This window comes from Limanda limanda, chromosome 8, assembly GCF_963576545.1.
Source record: "Limanda limanda chromosome 8, fLimLim1.1, whole genome shotgun sequence".
NCBI classification, from domain to species: domain Eukaryota; kingdom Metazoa; phylum Chordata; class Actinopteri; order Pleuronectiformes; family Pleuronectidae; genus Limanda; species Limanda limanda.
Genome location: NC_083643.1, coordinates 11589107 through 11607070, shown reverse-complemented (window position 1 = coordinate 11607070; position 17964 = coordinate 11589107). Strand labels below are relative to the sequence as shown.

At 41.7% G+C, this 17964-nt stretch overlaps 1 protein-coding gene across 1 annotated transcript in view; it reads left to right on the top strand.

The window, feature by feature from the left end:
• LOC133009248 (membrane-associated guanylate kinase, WW and PDZ domain-containing protein 2-like) overlaps positions 1–17964 on the top strand; it is a 69768-nt gene that overhangs the window by 31542 nt on the left and 20262 nt on the right. The window contains exons 3-7 of the mRNA XM_061076688.1: positions 2382–2501; positions 6164–6388; positions 8192–8444; positions 9026–9105; positions 17418–17475. Coding sequence (XP_060932671.1) covers positions 2382–2501; positions 6164–6388; positions 8192–8444; positions 9026–9105; positions 17418–17475 — 736 coding nt within the window. The remainder of the gene's footprint in view (positions 1–2381; positions 2502–6163; positions 6389–8191; positions 8445–9025; positions 9106–17417; positions 17476–17964) is intronic.

The window sequence follows — 17964 nt, the reverse complement described above, 5'->3', positions numbered from 1 at the left end:
ATCTATGGCTTTTTACGTTCAGATGAAGGATGGTCTCTCGTCTCTGCAGCTGTCAGAGGCAAATATTCGTCAAATCTGTTTCATGCGAGTCACAGATTGTCTCGGAGGAGGAAGAGCTGCACGTTTCACTGAAATGTTACGAATCAGAAGTTTTTCGAGTGACACGAGACAGTTCGACAAGTCTGCTATAGAACCGTAAAATTCTGCTAACTGCTGAGTTAGCTTACCTGTCGAAAGCACAGCACATCTGTCAATCGGCGGCAGTTACGGCGTATTGCACCATATGTCTCATCGTTAGCGCTGAGGATCCGTGCGTTGTTTAACTGTCAAATGTGGGAGGTTGTAAAACCGTAAACATGGAAAAAAGCACTGGTTTAATTGGTTTACTGAGTTGCTGTACAAGAGAAACAAATGATGAAATAATGAAACATATTTTGAGCTGCGAAAGATCTAAATTGTATTTGTATTGTGTCACATTGAATCCCATTGTGCACTAATCAACACATGTTGGCTCACACTGCATCACATGTGGTGAATCGTGTGATACTAACTGTTACTTCATCTGTATCTGTAATGCATCGGATTCGAATCATTGCAAAATAAAAAGCAACCCCACTATGTAAACATTACAAGTGCTCCTAATGTATTCAACTGGTTTAGAGTTTGGACCAGAGTACATCAAACACTGATGGGACACACTGAAACACACACACACACACTCATACCTGCAGTGTCGAGGATTCACTCTGTCCCACTGAGCTGTGATCAGCTGCGTGATGAGATTACTGTTGGCAGTGGGCACTTTATCGCCATTTGAAGCCACAAAGACAAACACATGGCTGAACACACATGTCAGGGGACAGGCAGAGATAAAGTGCAGACAAACACCCCTCTGTACACAGTATGGCAGCACTGAACAGCCTTATAGATGGACTATAGGTGCCGGATGGTGCGATGTCACTACCTTGCTCTTTGTGTGTTGCTCAGCTCTCATCTCTGCTCCCATGGGTAAAGTAAATACAGTCGAGAAAGTTCAGTAGATGCACTGCAGGAGCGAAGTGTTGACAGACAATCAATACAGATCTAATGATTAAGATATCACACTCTGGAGAGGAGTTGGAGGTACAGCTCTTCATAGGATGACTAACCTGTGTGTGTGTGTGTGTGTGTGTGTGTGTGTGTGTGTGTGTGTGTGTGTGTGTGTGTGTGTGTTTGTGTGTGTGTGTGTGAGTGTGCGTGTGCGTGTGTGTCCAAACGTCCACCACTCTCACAGCTCACACTCCAATTATGATGCTATTTTATTCATAAGAAAATTATATACTCTTGTATATACTGAATTCCTCTTCACGGTACTCCTTTTGTCATAAGAGTATAAGTCCGCAGTTAACATGAAACAATTTGTACTTAGGTGTCAAACATGGTCAGAAAACTCTACTGAATATATGGAATTTAAATGCAGAATGTAAGGGGAACTGTTTTTTTGACCCGTCATAACCTTGTCAGAACTGCTCATCCCCTCTTTGTACTCCTGAACCATTGGAGCTCAAATCTTACACTTCATCCAGATCTGAAAGTCTGGCACCTGCGCTGCTCTGTCTGCATTAATCTGACTTAGATTTTACCAGGTGGGCCCGAGTTCTGGGAAGAGCACCGGGCCAATGACTGTTTTCAGGCATGATCAATGTAGAGCGGGTATCGACTCGGGCGGACTTGACTGAGCCTGGGATGAAAAATCCACTTGGCAGAGACACAAACACGGCACCTCATTAAACTCGACACTCCCATCGCTGCAATCACCGAGCCGAGCCTCGACGCTGCAGTGCTGATGGAGATCTCCAGAGCGTTGATGTAGGAAGGCTGTAATTGCTGCATGGTAATGTGGTGCCTCTGCTTTCCTGTTGTTTTTCGACAATAATCCGGTCGGCACGGTATCGTGAGCCGCATACAGAGGTTTGAGTTATAGTTGGTTAAAGTGTCATATTGACTCACTCGTGACTAAAGCGGCACCGGATTGGCTCGTAGAGGGACTGAATGATGGCGGCTGGCTGTTTGAGCATGCTTCCCCTTCTCCTCTATAGCTGTCTCCCTCCATCTCACACTGTCACTCACACTCAATTGTGTGAATGGATTTGGCTATCACAAGCGATGACTCTTCACTCAGCCTCTTCTGTTCCATTTCCTTTCCCCTCCCACTTCCTCTCATACACTTTGTAGCCTCAAATATGCCGTCTTTTTCTGTCCAGTCCTTTTTTCTGGGCTCTTTATCTGCCTTCCTGCCTTTTCTTCTCAAGTGCCCTGTTTGGCTCTGATGACCTCTCTCTCTCTTCCTCTCTCCCACCCTCTCTCTCTCTCTCTCTCTCTCTCTCTTTCTCATTTTGCAGGTACCACCAGGCAGCCTAAGGAGGGGGAGGTGCCGGGGGTGGACTACAACTTCGTGAGCGTGGAGCGTTTTATGGAACTGGAGCAAAGTGGAGCCCTGCTAGAGAGTGGAACCTATGAAGGTGAGCTGTGGGAGCACTGTGGCCACTGGGCAGGACACGTTGTGTGCTACTGGGAACAGGTTTCGTTGGAGTCATTTGACTTTTTTCTGAAATGAATCCGGCGTCTCGTGCTAGAATGTAAATATCTTTGATGGATCAGGTGTGTCAGGTGATGTTCCCACACACAGCTTAGGTACACAAAATGAGTCTCCTGCAGGGATTCGTGTACGACAGCTCCCTCAAAGGCAGACTGACTACTTAAATTTGTGATTGTGTGTCTGTGTGTACATGTGAGTGCACGTGGAAGCTGGATGAATGCCATTTCCGAGTCATGTTAAGTCTGCATCTGCTTTGCTACGATGTCAGGGATACATCTACACATGGGGGATTTGCTGGTTCATTTGCCCAGTAGCAAATGTTGTGAGCTTGTGCAGCTGAACGCACTCACACACAAAGTACTGTATGTGTGTGTGTGTGTGTGTGTGTGTGTGTGTGTGTGTGTGTGTGTGTGTGTGTGTGTGTGTGTGTGTGTGTGTGTGTGTGTGTGTGTGTGTCTAGGGGGGTACAGGCACATGTACGCATATGTGTGTGTTCCTTTTTTTTTATACGTTCAATTTATAATTGTGTGTCTTGCGTGTTTACCGTGTATGTTTCGCAGAGCTTACTTATTCCCACTGGGGGAAGCTGTCACTTTCTGGGTGGCTGCATTGTAGGTGCAGTAACTCCTTTTGAAATTCACATTAGAAAAAAAACGAGAGAGAGTAGAGAGGAAGAAATAAGAGACGAGAGATAAGAACGGAAAAGGATCAGAAAAGGCATTGAAGGAAATCAGACATGAAGTATCATCAGGAAACTTTTCAAGGTAATTGTAGTGTACACGTGTGGATGTTCTGTGTGTATGTATCACTCAGGTTTGTGATGAGTCACAACTGAAGGCAGATATTGCGTGTTACAAACCAGTTTGGTTCATAAAGAGGAACCTTGTCCTAAACGTATATCTTCATGCTTTATATTCTGCAAAGCATCTCTTCAGGTTGTACTTAAGCTTTTATAGGTGGGTGCTCCCTACCTATGCAGTTTCATACTTTAATCATCGTTCATATGTGCCTGTGTGTGAACATTTATATTTTTGTCAGGACGTGACAGTTCTGTTTGGTGGGCAGCAGGGTGACTGGGCTTCTTGACGAAGTGTTGGCTGCAGTGGAGCCTTCCTTAAAATCTCTCCGCCTCCTGCTGCGATGGAAGTAATCTGATGTCTGTGGTCTCTGTGCGGCTGATCCCTCTTTTGTCCTTCATCGCTGCCTCCTTCCCTCTTGCTGTTGGTCTCCTCCCATCGCCCCTGTCCCCCGCTTCCTCTTTGTGAAACCCCCACTCCTCTCCATTTGGAAGGATTATAAAATAAGGCATCTCTGCCTCTCACTCACACTTAATATTTAATCACGAAATATTTCCCCGACAGTGAGGGTCTTATTTAAATTTCAAATAAAAGCAGGGCTATATTATGGTTTAAGAGCAAATATGCAGAGTCAAAAATGTATATTTAGCACAGCTGGAAAATTAGAACTTGTAGAAAGCCATGACATTTCCGAAGCTTCGGTGTCAGTCAGTGTCAAACAGAGAGTGGTAAACTTATATCTGTATTTCCAGGTCTGTTTTCTCCTCGTGGTTCTGTTATTAACTTTTCTTAACTTTTCCAAACCATCATTACATTGGGTGAGATTCCCAATGATGCCCAGTCATACAGCAGACAAGATGGCTCCCGAGTCTTATCAAAAGACTGTGAAATTGTAAACTACTGAAAAACATTAAACACTTAAACACTTTATTAAAACAAAAACTATATGTAACACACGTAATAATGGAGACATGTATTTTTCTAAGACACTGTAGTTGTAGCCTGACTGAGCAGCTATCATTATGTTAAAGTGGGTTTGTGTGCATCATTAGGCAGAGAAACCACACTGCAGGGTTTGTCTCAACTTCCAAATCATTAATTCAGCTTAAACAGGGACAGTGCTTGTCCTTGGAGGCATTTCTGTATTTATTTTTGGGGTCCTGCATTTTAGGACTCTGCACCAACTATTTTATTTTCTCTCAGGAGACGGAAAAACTCCTCCTGCTGAGGAAAAGCAATTGGCCATTATTGAAACTCCACCTCTAACTAATATGGTATTCCTCCAGCTAGCTGTATAATAATCTCCCTCTAAACATACTGTCCCGTGTCTGTCCAAAGCAACAGATGCAGTTTCGGAAGAGTCATCTTCATTAAGATAAACAGGCAGCTGGTTTGGGCTTTGAGGGCCAGTGACCTCATGAGTCAGTTAATCTAATTCAACCGGAAATGTACCAAAGAAATTTAGTCTGTTTTACTGGAACTTAATTTGGATTTGTCTATTATGACAACACGGTTAACACCATAACCATCTCATGTCCAAAATACTTCAGAGTCTAAGCATTATGTTCCTCTTATTTAACAACAGGTGGTTAAACACAGAGATCTTCTTCCAAGGTTGCACAGAGAAACAATGTTTCAGGACACATGAGGAGAAAGTGTTAATATGTCATATTGGACCAAACATGGCAAACTACTGCACTTTACAAAAAACTGAAACCTGAAGCAGACTGAAAAAGGCTGGACCATACCTTGGTATATCCTCTGTAGAATAAAGCTTCTGTAGCCTGCTGAATGGTAGCTGAGGATATACAGCAAGATAAGACATTTTTGAATGAATAGTCACTACTTTGGGTTTCGGCTGTGTGTGTGTTTCAGGTCATGTCGATGTGTCTTTGTCAATGATGAGAGGTAGAAGAAGCTCTATAGCTCTATATAAATGCAGTCAATTTACTTTTACATTGTGGGTATCACAGGTTTACAGTTTGTACCGTATTTTAAATGTGGTATTTTAGAAAACTGTGAGCTGTAAGCTGAAGACTGGAAGGACATACAGCAGCGATTGAACAGTAAATGAACTTGAAGAAACCTGCAGCGTCTCCTTTTCAGGCCTGGAACACAGAGTCAGAGAGGTGGCTGCTTATAAAAGAAGGACATATAGGACGGATGATGAAAAACACGCATTGATTGAAATCATTGATTGCATAGACTTCCATGAGGCGCCTTGACTTTTTTACTCCCTCGCTGTGTTATATGTTTTCTTTTTATCTATTTCTTTAAAAGAAATCCACCGTGTAATGTGATGACCCTTATTTCCACCTCTGTTTAAGTAGGGTGAGACTGGAAGGTGAAAAAGATTTCAGTATGAAATGAGAATAAGTTGTCATTTTTTGATAAAGCATTAGTATCTGGCATCTTAAATATAAGTGGCTCATGATGTAAAAATGAAAGTCTGGATCCCAATGGGAGTTCAGCTCCTTAGAGTTTTTTTTCTGGCAGGCAGATCTGTCCTAAGAGCTAGCTCAACTGTTAGCCAGAGCTAATGCTAATTCATTTTTCAGACATCAGCCAGCATGCAAATCCACAACATTTTCCAGATTTATTAAAAGTATTGTAGTCAAATACAGTTCCTGCTGTGTTCTATCTTACATTATAAAATCATCTGTTCAAACGGCGTGTTGCCCTCAGGCGGTGGACCTCTGCTCTGCTTAACAGACGGTGCATTATATCACCTGAGGTAGTCATACATATGGCCACTGACACAAACCCTGCCGTGCCTCTCTGCCCTCAGATAACTTCTACGGCACACCGAAACCTCCAGCCGAGCCGTCCCCTGCAGCCCCTCCTCTGAATGTGAGTGAGGCCCTGCTGCCCGGAGCCCGGCCCAGCGCCCAGGGCAAGAGGAAGAGGAACCAGTCAGTCAGCAACATGGAGCAACGCGCCAGCCTGGAGCCGCCCGAGGAGGAGGAAGAGGAGAGCCCGATAGTCAATGGCAACGGGGTGGCCATCACACCAGGTACTGTCGCAGGAGAGAGAGAGGGAAAGAAACATCAATATCCTGTTTTAGATGCCTTTATTGCAAATTTTCCATCTGCTACTGACTCAAATTAAATCCAAACTGAGTTTCACAAGTGCCCTGACCATGAAGGCATTTTATTATATCATATTTCGGTGCGGAGACAATCTGGTTTGAAGCCTTTGACTGCCCCCTGAGTTATTTATGACTGTCTCACTGGTATGATTGAGTAAAACCAGAGAAACAAGCCAGTTGTAATAGCAACTCTCACTTTCATATTTTTATTGTCCCTTCAGGATAGATCAAGAGTCTGTTTTAGCCATCAGTCCTGTTTCATATCTGCAGAGTGTATCGTTCAGCCGGTGCAGATCTGACATCAAACTGTACCCTGACTAGTCATTACAGACATTAACAATCATAAGTGAGAAGGGCAAATGTTCCAATAAGCTTATGTAACAGAATGTATAAAGATGCCTTAACACCTCCACCCTGATCGCTGTCCATAGTCTCATTGTAGCTCCAGCTATCGTCTCTCTGTCCTCTCATTTCTGTCTCTCCTGCTGTCTTTGCTCTCCTGCCACTGGCCTTTGTCCTTGTTTCTATTAATACCACAACTCTCCTCCACTCTCCTCTACCATCCTCTTCCTTCTCAAATCCCTGGATTCTTCCCCTGCCTCTGTGGTCCTGTCACTTCTGCCCTCTCCTCTTTCATCTCCTTACCCCTATCTCTCTTTCTAGTCTTGTCATATTTCACCCCCTGTTCTCTGACAAGATTTAGCCAAATATGCTTAAAAAAGATTTTTTAAAAAACTGTGAATGTTGATGGTTATCACGATAAATGTCACATTATTATTTCTTCTAAACTTTAAGACAGAGTTTGGCTCCTGAGTGAAGCTTGTGGTTTTAAACTTTTCCACATTTTACAAATCTGAGGTGGATCAATTATATGTTATACCTTGCACAATGCATAAGCACTATTTCAGCACAATTGGGACTTTTGTTTTATTGCTAAAATTGCAGAAAAGTATATTTCCATTATAATTTATATTATTTAGTGCCCTACCCCATATTAATTCCAACAAGATCAACCAGATATCAGTTGTTATAAGTATCTGTAATTTGATGCATGAAAGATTCAAATCAAGACTAAGACATTTTAGCTGGTCACAGGAAAAAAAGGATTGATTAAGAAACACTGGAAAAGTGCTTCCTCTCTCATTTTAAACAGTGCCTGGATAAATATGACCTCCTGACTCTACCTGAAGTTTCCAGTGAGATTCGGCAACAAATTTTAACAAGTCTAGAGAGAGATATAGACCCAGATATCTAATAAGTATTATGAAATAGAACTGACTCTCCTCCATCTAACATTCCCTTTAAGACTGTAGATATTGTAGGCACATATTGCCCTTTCATGTGCTCCACTCTCCTTCATCATATGCTCCCCATCCTCTGACTTACATGCCACCAGCTCTTCTGCTCACTCAAAAAAAAGAAACTTTCCCTGTGTTTCTGACTCAGTCTCTGACCCCTGAAGTCAATGTCTTTCCCTGTTTCTCCATTTCTGACATCTCCATGTTGTTTTCTCCTCATACTCATTGTCCTCAGACCCCAATCGCTCCCCTCTCGCTCTCCTCTTCCTCGCTCTCTCTCTCCTGGGGGTTCATAGCTCTGCAGTGGCTCGGCTCTGACTCATCATGCATGGCGTGTGTCGTGTGCATCCAGGTCTGCATGTGTGTGTAGAGTGAATTTGAGAATAACTCTGTGTGTGTGCCTGCGTGTGCGTGCGTGTGCACAATCCAGAGTCCAGTGAACACGAGGACAAGAGCACAGATGCCTCTGGGGAGGTTGCTGTTGAGGTCTCCAACCAGGCCCCAGCCTCCGCTGAGCCCCCCACCGAAGAAGAAGAAGAAGAGGAAGAAGAAGAAGAAGAGGCTCCAAAATCTCCTTCCAAATCCCCCATCAAAGTCATAGATGCAGATGAGGAAGAGCTCGGTCCTCTGCCTGACAACTGGGAGATGGCCTACACTGAGAAGGGGGAGGTCTACTTCATAGAGTAAGAGAAAATAGAGTTATATAAATCTATCGTTTTTTATTGCAATACAAGGGTTGCAAGGTACCCTCCAGAAACAGCATGCTCCTTCATGTTTGTGTCTGTAACATGAGGTAAAGTCTTTATTTATAACGTGATAAGGAAAATTTCTAAAAATAATAATAAAGGGGTTGAAAAAATTTGATGCACCTCACAAAATGTGCAACGCTTTACATACTGCTGGTTGTGTGAACTTTGTAGTTCTATTGAATAGTTGATGTAACTCAATACTGCTAATCACACACACACACACATACACACACACACAAATGCACAACCCTGCCAACTATTGCCCTCTCCTCTCACCCTTACTAATTAGTGGCTGAGGGCTAATTAGTGGATTAATGACCATTTTAGTTTCCCTTGGATATCCCCTAGTTTATCTTTGCCCCTGCACACACATGCACATGCTCGGGTCATGAGTGTTACTTTGCTCTCATCTCTTTCTCTTACCCTCACCGTCACTCTCTGTGTGACCTTCCTTTGCACCTCTCCCTTTATTGTCTCGTTCATGTACACGTCCCTTTCTTCTTCCCCTCCTTCAGTCACAACACCAAAACAACATCGTGGCTTGATCCTCGGCTCGCTAAGAAAGCGAAGCCACCAGAAGAATGCAGGGAAGACGGTGAGTCTGAACGACCCGTTTGCATGTTTGCTCTTTTGTCTTCTGAGCTTCGGTGCGTGTTCATCTGAGCCGAGCTTGTCTTTTTCAACCTTTGTGGGTGTGTGCCGTGTCTGCGTTTCCTGTTGTTTGAGTACCTGTGTTGTCTGCTGCTGACTTGCTGCTCCACAATGTTTTCTCTTCGCGAGAAAAACAGCACAAAAATACTGTTGTTTGAGATGTTTGTTCGTCTTGCCACCGATCGCACTGTTCACCACACGATGGGGAGGAGGACCGGTTTTGAAACAGAGAAAGAATAGACGTGATACTTAAGTTTTAACTTTGCAGGTTTCTAGTTTTTCCTTCCTATTGATAGGTTTGCTTCATGTGCTAAGAGGAATGCAATGAGGTTACAGTCAATATAAACTGTTGCTGTCTCTTCTTCATCTAATTAGCACATTCTTTATTACATCGCACTTAACTTAAACTCGTACACTAATATGTGCTGCAGAACTCATCACACCAGAATTAAACCTTTTTTTCTTGTGTTTAAAAATAACAGTTGCAATAGATTTGTCTAATTGTCAACAAATACTGCGAAACAACCAACAATGTGTTAGCGTGTTTCTTTCTACTTTGTGTTTCCCTCCCCTTTTTGTTGCGTTCAGCTTTGAGCCAATTTGTCCAACTGAAAATTCGTATTAAAAGGAGTCTAGAATATAGAGCTTTGTAATTAAAATAGAAGGAAATCGAAATACTTTCCAGCCGCTTCGCAAACAGGAGTACAAAATGCATTTTTTGCAGAATACTTTAAGCTGCTGTTAAGTTAAGACGGTGAAAAAGCCTCATCACATTCTGCCTGTTCATCAAAGTGATTTTCTTTTCCCAGAATTGTTGAACTTGACTGATTTTAGAGGCCTCGAGAGGTAAATCTATAAAAGTAGTCTGAAAAATATGGTATTTTGTGCAGCAGAAATTGTTTTTATTATTTTCTAACCTGTTCATCATTTCATGGGTTTTCAGATTTATCATCGGGGCTCTAACAGGGTCCCAGATGATTGCTGTGGTGATTCGCAGCAGCAGGATGGTTCTTCGTGGAATTCAATGACTCATTTATGTGTTTTTAGATGCCGAAGGTGGTCTATGACACAGAGAAAGGAAGTAGATCAGACTCTAGCTTCACAAACACGACAGATTAGTCAGATCACTTCATTGTTTTTCGGTCTTTTCAAAGAATTTGTTGACAAAAGACCATAGAATGTCAGTGGTTTTGTTTTTCAAGGTTTGAAACAAGGGAAGCAAATTTACTTGAAAGAAAATCTTAAGTGTCCAAACATTATGTTTCAGATGCCAAAAAAACAAGAACATGAATTTGATCAACGAGAGTCGAGCGCTGATGTCAGTCACATGATTAAGAGATTTCCTGTGTTGGCTCAGTGGGATCAGAGTATTACAGTGAGGTTGATCACACATCTCTTATTCTGTCGCCGCCCTCAGTTGGCAAATCAGGTTGTGATGTGATTCACCAGAGCAAGATCTGAATCAATAGGTTCTGTAGCTCTCCTCTGGTCTCCATCTCTTCAATGTTCTCCCTCCTCCGTTCTCCCCTCTGCACTCCTCTGCCTCACGTCTCTGTCACTTACCCCTTTCAATCTCCCTCTCTTCAATTTTCCTCCCCTCTTTTTTTCCTCTCCCTCCGTCTCTCCAGTAAAGGGCTGCAGTGTGACAGGAATCCCAATAACACCACTCAGCTCTGCACAAACTGGTTTTCAGTCTCTCACTCTCTCTCTACACACTTACACACAAGCACGCACACACACACACACACACTGCTGCTGTCATGTCACAAACCCTTCTCCAAAGTATTTCAGCTTAATTTTGGCAGAGCAAAGATCAGTTTTCACCACAGTCAGGGATCTTCAGAAGCCAGTTTTCCATCAGCTGTGCTTCTCTGTGATGACTTATTTTGTGTTTCAGTGCAACAACTTGCTGTTGCTTCAGGCTCTGTTTGGGTTCGGGTTCACTAACCAAAATAAAATTAAATAAATATCTACATGCTATGGACACAATATTCGAATTTATTAATTTGACCAGCTTCAAAATCTTCAAAAGTAAAATAAATTTCAACAATCCTCAAAATATCAATTCTGAATTTGAATGCAGGAGTTGATTTGGTCAAGAGAGCTCCTTGTGTAATATGCTTATAATGACATTGCTAACGTTTTCATTTTAGGCAGGTATATCCTTTACTTAGCTTATAGGGCCGGGCGATGAAAAATAGCAACTATCACCATTTATTTTTCATCAGACAATATAATAAATGCTCGATATATATCAATATATTTCTTATTCATTGTACACGCATGGTGAGGAGGTATAACACATAATGGGTTTTAATGTTTCACCTCAGATTTGTAATATGTTTTGCTGTGTAGCAAGTGTTTCTCTGCCCATGAAGAAGAATTTTAAAACAACAACCTTCACTCTGGAGCTACGATCGCTCTTTGAACTTGAAGTAATGTGACATTTGTCCTGTTGATTTTTGATTTAATATTTTTGGCCACATTCCCCAGCCCTCCATGTTAACATCATCATTCAGCCTGTTTGTATGCTAAAAAAAATACAGTCCAGGCTGCTGTTAATTTGGTCTTAAACCAAAATATCAAGTAAAATCAATCTTTGTCCATCAGGGGCTGAGCTGTTTCATTTCACTCTATAGGGAACATGAATGTCTGTATCATATCTTATGGAAATCTTTCCAATAGTTGCCAGGCCTTTTCAAAAAACTAAACTGTCAAACACGTGGTGGCGCTGGAGGAAAAGTCAGGGTGTCACCAGAGATGATGGGATTCATCCGCTGGGGGAAATGAATGTCTACACAAAATACCATGTTTTTCATAACCCTCTAACAGCCCCAGTTTCACTTCTGCTCTTTATAAAAAGTATTTTGATAGAAGGTCACCAGCAGCCAACAGCATGGGGGTTATATTTAGCCCTACCTGGCAGGTTGCACTTCAAGTCTCTATCGTCGAGATCCAAGTTTTCCTTTAGGATATGTCAGTGACAGCATCTGGTCTGGGCCATCAGCCATATTAACTCAGTGATATGTGATCACGCTCTGTGGTTTGCATGACAACTGCAGATCTTTTCCTCTCAGAGAAGAATGAGATAGATATCTGAGCCACGTTTATGTATTTAAATTAAATGCACGCCCCTTCATTAGTTCTTCTTTTTTCTTTCTCCACTTTCTCCTTAGTCTTTCCATTCTCATCATCGTCTTCATTCTCTTACATTTGCTGTTTATATCCTGTGCAGTTGATCTGGGCTTTCTCATTTTTGGTCTGCACGTGTTTCCATCTTTGGGAATGCATTGGGTTAAAGGAAGTTGATGCTTGAGTGATCACTGGCACAGGAATTTGAATTGAAGGCATTTGTGAAGGTCTTGGGTGACACATCACATCTTCTCTCAGCACCTTTGTGTTTCTGGCCCCAAGAAAAACAGGTTTAGTTGCCAGGAAATTATTATTTTTTTACATTTTTTTCAGCACAGCTGGCGCAGCAGCCTTTTGGATGACTGAAGCTTTTACATTCATTCAATCCTGCAAGCTGCTCTTTATTTGACTCATTATTGTCTCGTTTTCCTTTAATGATCTCCATCTTGCTCTAAGTGATGTACTGTAGGCTACTGCCTGTTTTCTGAAGGTAGGACTTCTTGCGTGCTTGCTTCGTACTAAGTGAGAATTTAAATGCAAATTTAATTTTTTCCTAAAAACAGCTTCATGAACAGCTGTCAGAGACTAGGCTCAGTCAGCCATCAGTCTCACGTTCACAATAGCATCATAGCACCACCTGCTGCTGTGGAGGGCAAATAACTCGGGACAGATGTGGAGGACTCAGGAAAGAATATATGTGTTTTTTTCCAATGCATTTTGTGTGAGCATAAACAAAATGCATTAGCCTGCTAATGGATTTTTTCATTTGCATAGAACTCTGTGTTTGTTTGTTTAATCACAGGGAATATGTAAAACGTGTTTTGTTTGTATGTAAATTCTCGAGAGTAAATTTCCTTTGCAGTTGTATCTGCGTGGTGAAACTGACTCAGAGAGTTCAAAGACTTGTCACCACAGATCCGGTTCGCTTGCCGTCTTTTTGTCAGGCAAGGCTTTTGTTACGTAACACGAGCCCATATCTCCTCAGAGGAGGCAGGAACAGAGCAGGACAAGTTTCAAATCCCGGCAAGTGTTGGTTTCAGTCCTGCATTTGAAACGCACTCAATCCCCTGGCTGCTTTCAAAGTAATCTCAGTGCTGTTGATGAAAATATGCTGCTCATGCTCATTTAGAGGCAGGAGGTAGTGATGAGGAACAGAGCGAGGCCCTGCTGGAGCCTCTTCTTTAAAATCAGCAAGAAAGAGACGAATGGAGATAGAGATGAATTGCGTGTGAGTAGAGTCAAAGATCTGTTGGATAATGAGGCCAAAATATTACCTCTGAGTTCGGTCCCTGTTTTTCCACTCAGACATGTCCTGATCGGGACCGTTTCTCTGTCCCCTGTGATCACATTTTCCTGCTCTCTCTATGAGGAGCAATCAGAAACATTATTTACATATATATACGCATGGCATCCAACTCATTCACAAACTTTACTGAAAACCTCACACGCATACAAATTAAAAACTTTTACATACATTTTTTCTTAGATTTCCCACACAAACACCTGAATAATTATATGCAAACACAACTCACGACTGAAAAGCTTTCATGCATAATATTTAAATCTGCTCATATCTACACCTGCAATGATGGGTCTTATAATCAGGGAATTTGCGACTTATTCATATTTTTGTAGTTTAAATAGTGTGTGTAACATATTTTATGCCTGAACAAAGTTCATAGATCAGTCTCCGTTCCTAAGAAAACAATAACAAAAATGTTATGAATTGTAGATACCCAGACTTGTTAATGCTCCCTATTATATGGTTAAATACTGAGGTGTTTCTGTTGTGCTTGGTCTAAGATGTTAGACCAAGAATCTTCTCCTTCGACAGATCTATGTTGTAATAGATTCATATATTCAAGTAACTTGAGGCTCATCGAGTTCATTATTTCATTCACCACTGTTAACTCCAATAAGAAATTCATCCATCTTTCATTAAACATCTGTGCAGAATATATTTCTTCGTCACTTATCATTTTGCGATCAGGCACAAAGATTCCAGTTCAAACCAAATGTTAACATGTCATCTTATTGAGCCACATTTCACTCACTGTTCTGCATGTAACATGTATGTATGTGACATGTTAATGAGACCAGCTTTATGTGGAATTCATCTTCCTGTACATGTGAGCACAGAGAGCAGGAGAGAAACAAACAGATACAGGGCTTAAACTATCTAACACCAGGCAGAATGCAAATATGATGCGATGACATAAGGAATATGCTAGTTATAATCAAATGTTCTCAATTCTGCACATTGATCATTCTGGGTCCCGTCATGAAGGTTTCGACCTCGCCTCTGAGTTCAATGTGTGGATGCCTGTTGTTCGGAGAAACTTTGTGTGTGTGTGGGAAGATGAGTCATCTAATGCACAGGAACCACAATTAGACTTTATATCAAGAGAGGCACAAATACACAAACCTATAAACAAGAACACAAACAAGTCCCTCGGTGCTCATTCTATACACACGCACACAAACAAACACACACACACACACACACACACACACACACACACACACACTGCAAATATAGACTCATGTGGAGGCATAAAACACACACACACACACTCCCTCTCTCTCCGTGTCTCTCTTTATTTTAATGGCAGGAAATAGAGACAAGACAGAGCCCTCAGCTCAGGCGAGAAAAAAGACCACTCGTGGTTTCCATGGAAACTGTCTCCCTTTCACTTTAGGGGGAGGGCAAGCGACTAGTGGGTGAGTTAGTCAGACATTTAAGGCGGCTCGTGGATGGGGTGGGAGGGAATTTAAGGTGGTTTGAAGTGTGAATCCATCAGACTTTTTCACCCCGGGGAGGAGAAGGGTTATTTAAGGTAATGGCGGCCCAGTGCCGACACTTTGAGCAAACGGTAAAGCAGACAAAAGATAATTGCGGCATCCACCCTTTTCACCTTGAGCTGCACACTCAGCAGGCTCAGCAAGTCCGGACACACACTATCACACACACGTGCACAAGCACACGCACTCCGAGGCACACGTTCACACATGGGTCATTGATATCACGATAACAAATCTGTTCATAATTACATTACAGCATGAGGGGACGATGCCACAGTATCAGCATCACACAGACCAAATCATTGTCAAAATAATAGAGCTGGAGAGTAGTGTGTGTGTGTGTGTGTGTGTGTCTGTGTTTGTGTGTCTGTGTCTGTGTCTGCCTCTCTGATTCCTAAAAAGACTTGCTTGGGTTGTGTTTTGAGCTGTTTATTATTTAAAATTTTTCTGTCCTTTGGCCAATACAACACTTTGCTTGGAGAAATAATTTTGATAATGCTTTTCTTTATGGGCTTTTGATTTAAAAGCAACTATCCGGAGTTAGTCACTGCACAGAAACTGAATGTGCATAAATTAAATCTGTCAAATGCACAGTTCAGCATATTTGCCATTAACAAATGCACGATAAAAACATCATTTAGAGAAAACTTGGCAGGATTCTTCAATTTTCCTATAATTAATACTAAATTGAACAGGACACAAAATGACTTTAAGTTTGTTAACATCACTATTTCCTACTAAAACCCACTTTTTATCTCATAGAAGCAGCCAAAGTTTTTTTCAATATAAAATAGTGTTCAGACACAAACTGACTTTACCTGAATAGAATCTAGAATCTATGATGAGCATCGGGAATGATTTTTTTTTTTTTCTGGTAGATTTCGAGAATATTGAAGTCAAGTTGAGGAGAAACGATTGCAAGACCCATAAATCCATGTTGAAATGTATTCACAGCAATATCCAAATCATATTCCTGATTTGAATTTGAACCATCACATCAAACAACGGGAAACAAGGCTGCGAATCAGGTCCAGTTTGATTTAAACACAAAACTTTTTCATGTTGATCTGTTACATTGCGTTTCCAGTGGCAGACATGAGAAGTTACTGTCCTGTGCAAGCTAATGATCCACAGAGCAGGGATCTAAACTCCCTGCAGCTGCCACCACCACACACCTTTCCATACTAATCCAACTCCCAGCTTCACACACACTCCATCCCCTCTCTGTCTAGCTTTTTATTTATTCATCTCAAGCTCCTCTAGCAGCAGGGCTGTCAGCTTTTGGGCTTCTTTGTGTATATATACGTGCCTGTGTGTATGTGTGTGTTTTGGTAATAAGTTCAAGCCAGGTCCCTGATGACTCACCGTTAGTGTTTATCAGGTTTGCTTTTATTTACCACTGGAGAATGCCCACTTACAGATATAGTCATGAATTAGACTCATACTCTTATTAAACAAGACATGCAGATGAATTAATGTGAAGGAGGAAGATCAACCTTTCGGTAGTGTTCACTGATGAATCCTAATCAGACGTGCTGTGCTTCTAATAAGTCTGAGAGGGAGGGGAGCAGCTCCGGAAGATCTACTGCTAATGTGGGTGTGTGTGTATTTTTGTGTTACCTCGGCCTTATAGTGTGGGATCAATCCCCTCTGTGTATTGATTATGCCTCAGTGAAGTATGAATAATAAAGCCGAAAAACCAAAATATCCTGGAGTTTGCAGAGGGTGCGTCAGTGGGAAGGAAGCACAGGTAAAAGAGAAGAACAGGGTTTTGTTCCTGTGAATATTAGCGCTGCCTTGACCCAGTTCTTTTACGATGGGGAAAGGAGCGATAAATCAGCAAAAGGTTGGATGAGGTGAGAGAGCCACAAGGGCAAAGGGGGAGACCAGTGACAAGCCAGCAGAGGAAGACTTCCAAGATGAAAATGAGTGGGTTGGTGAAAGGAAGAGGAGACAAACATGAAGTAGCTCAGTAAAGGTATTTTGGCCCTGAAGGATTTGTGCAAACGACAAAGGGGAGAGAATGAAAGAAAAAGTAAGAGATGGCAGGATGTGATGTGCCAGACGATTTAAATGTTCTTTTCCTCCTGCAGCTTTATATTGATGTCTCTGTTGTGATTCTTGTCTTCATGAAGAAGCCACCGCTGCAGATCGAAGTGTTGTCTCTCTATTAAAGTAGCACTTTGGGAGCGTCTAGCTGTGAGCCCTGAGATTCATGTCGTCTCCCCTCAGTGGTTCAATTTAGTGTCTACATTCCCCCTTCTTCTGCTCTCAGCATAAAGTGACTTAATTTCCCTCCTCTTGTTTCCCCCTGCGTCTCAGAGCTGCCCTATGGCTGGGAGAAGATAGATGACCCCATCTATGGCAGCTACTATGTAGAGTAAGTCTCCCTGTTGACTTGGTTAACTCTGTAGTAAAACAGGAAATGCATTTCCACGGTTTACAACATCTGGTTAATAATTATAAATGGATAAATTCTCACTTCTTGTTCATGTCCTTCAGCTCATTTGCCTGAACTTTGACATTGAAATGTTCGTTTGAAAGAACTGTCATGAAAATGCTGCAGATAAAATCTTGAGGATTAATCAAAAGTATTTAATATGTTGCTTTGAGGTGCTGTTTTATTTTGAAGTACTTCCCATTTTTAAATTCAGCTAGATGAACTGTAATTAAAAGTGAAAACGTATTCCTTTACAACATTTGGCTGCAGCTACAAATTTTTTTTGCAAAAATAATTTTTATAAAAAGCAAAAAGATCTTACAGCCAATAGAAACACTCATGTGTCAAAGGCTAGTTTCTTTTTATTGCTCTCAATTCAAGTTGGTGAGCTCGACTTTTGACTTTCAGTGGTATAAGGAATATAACCCT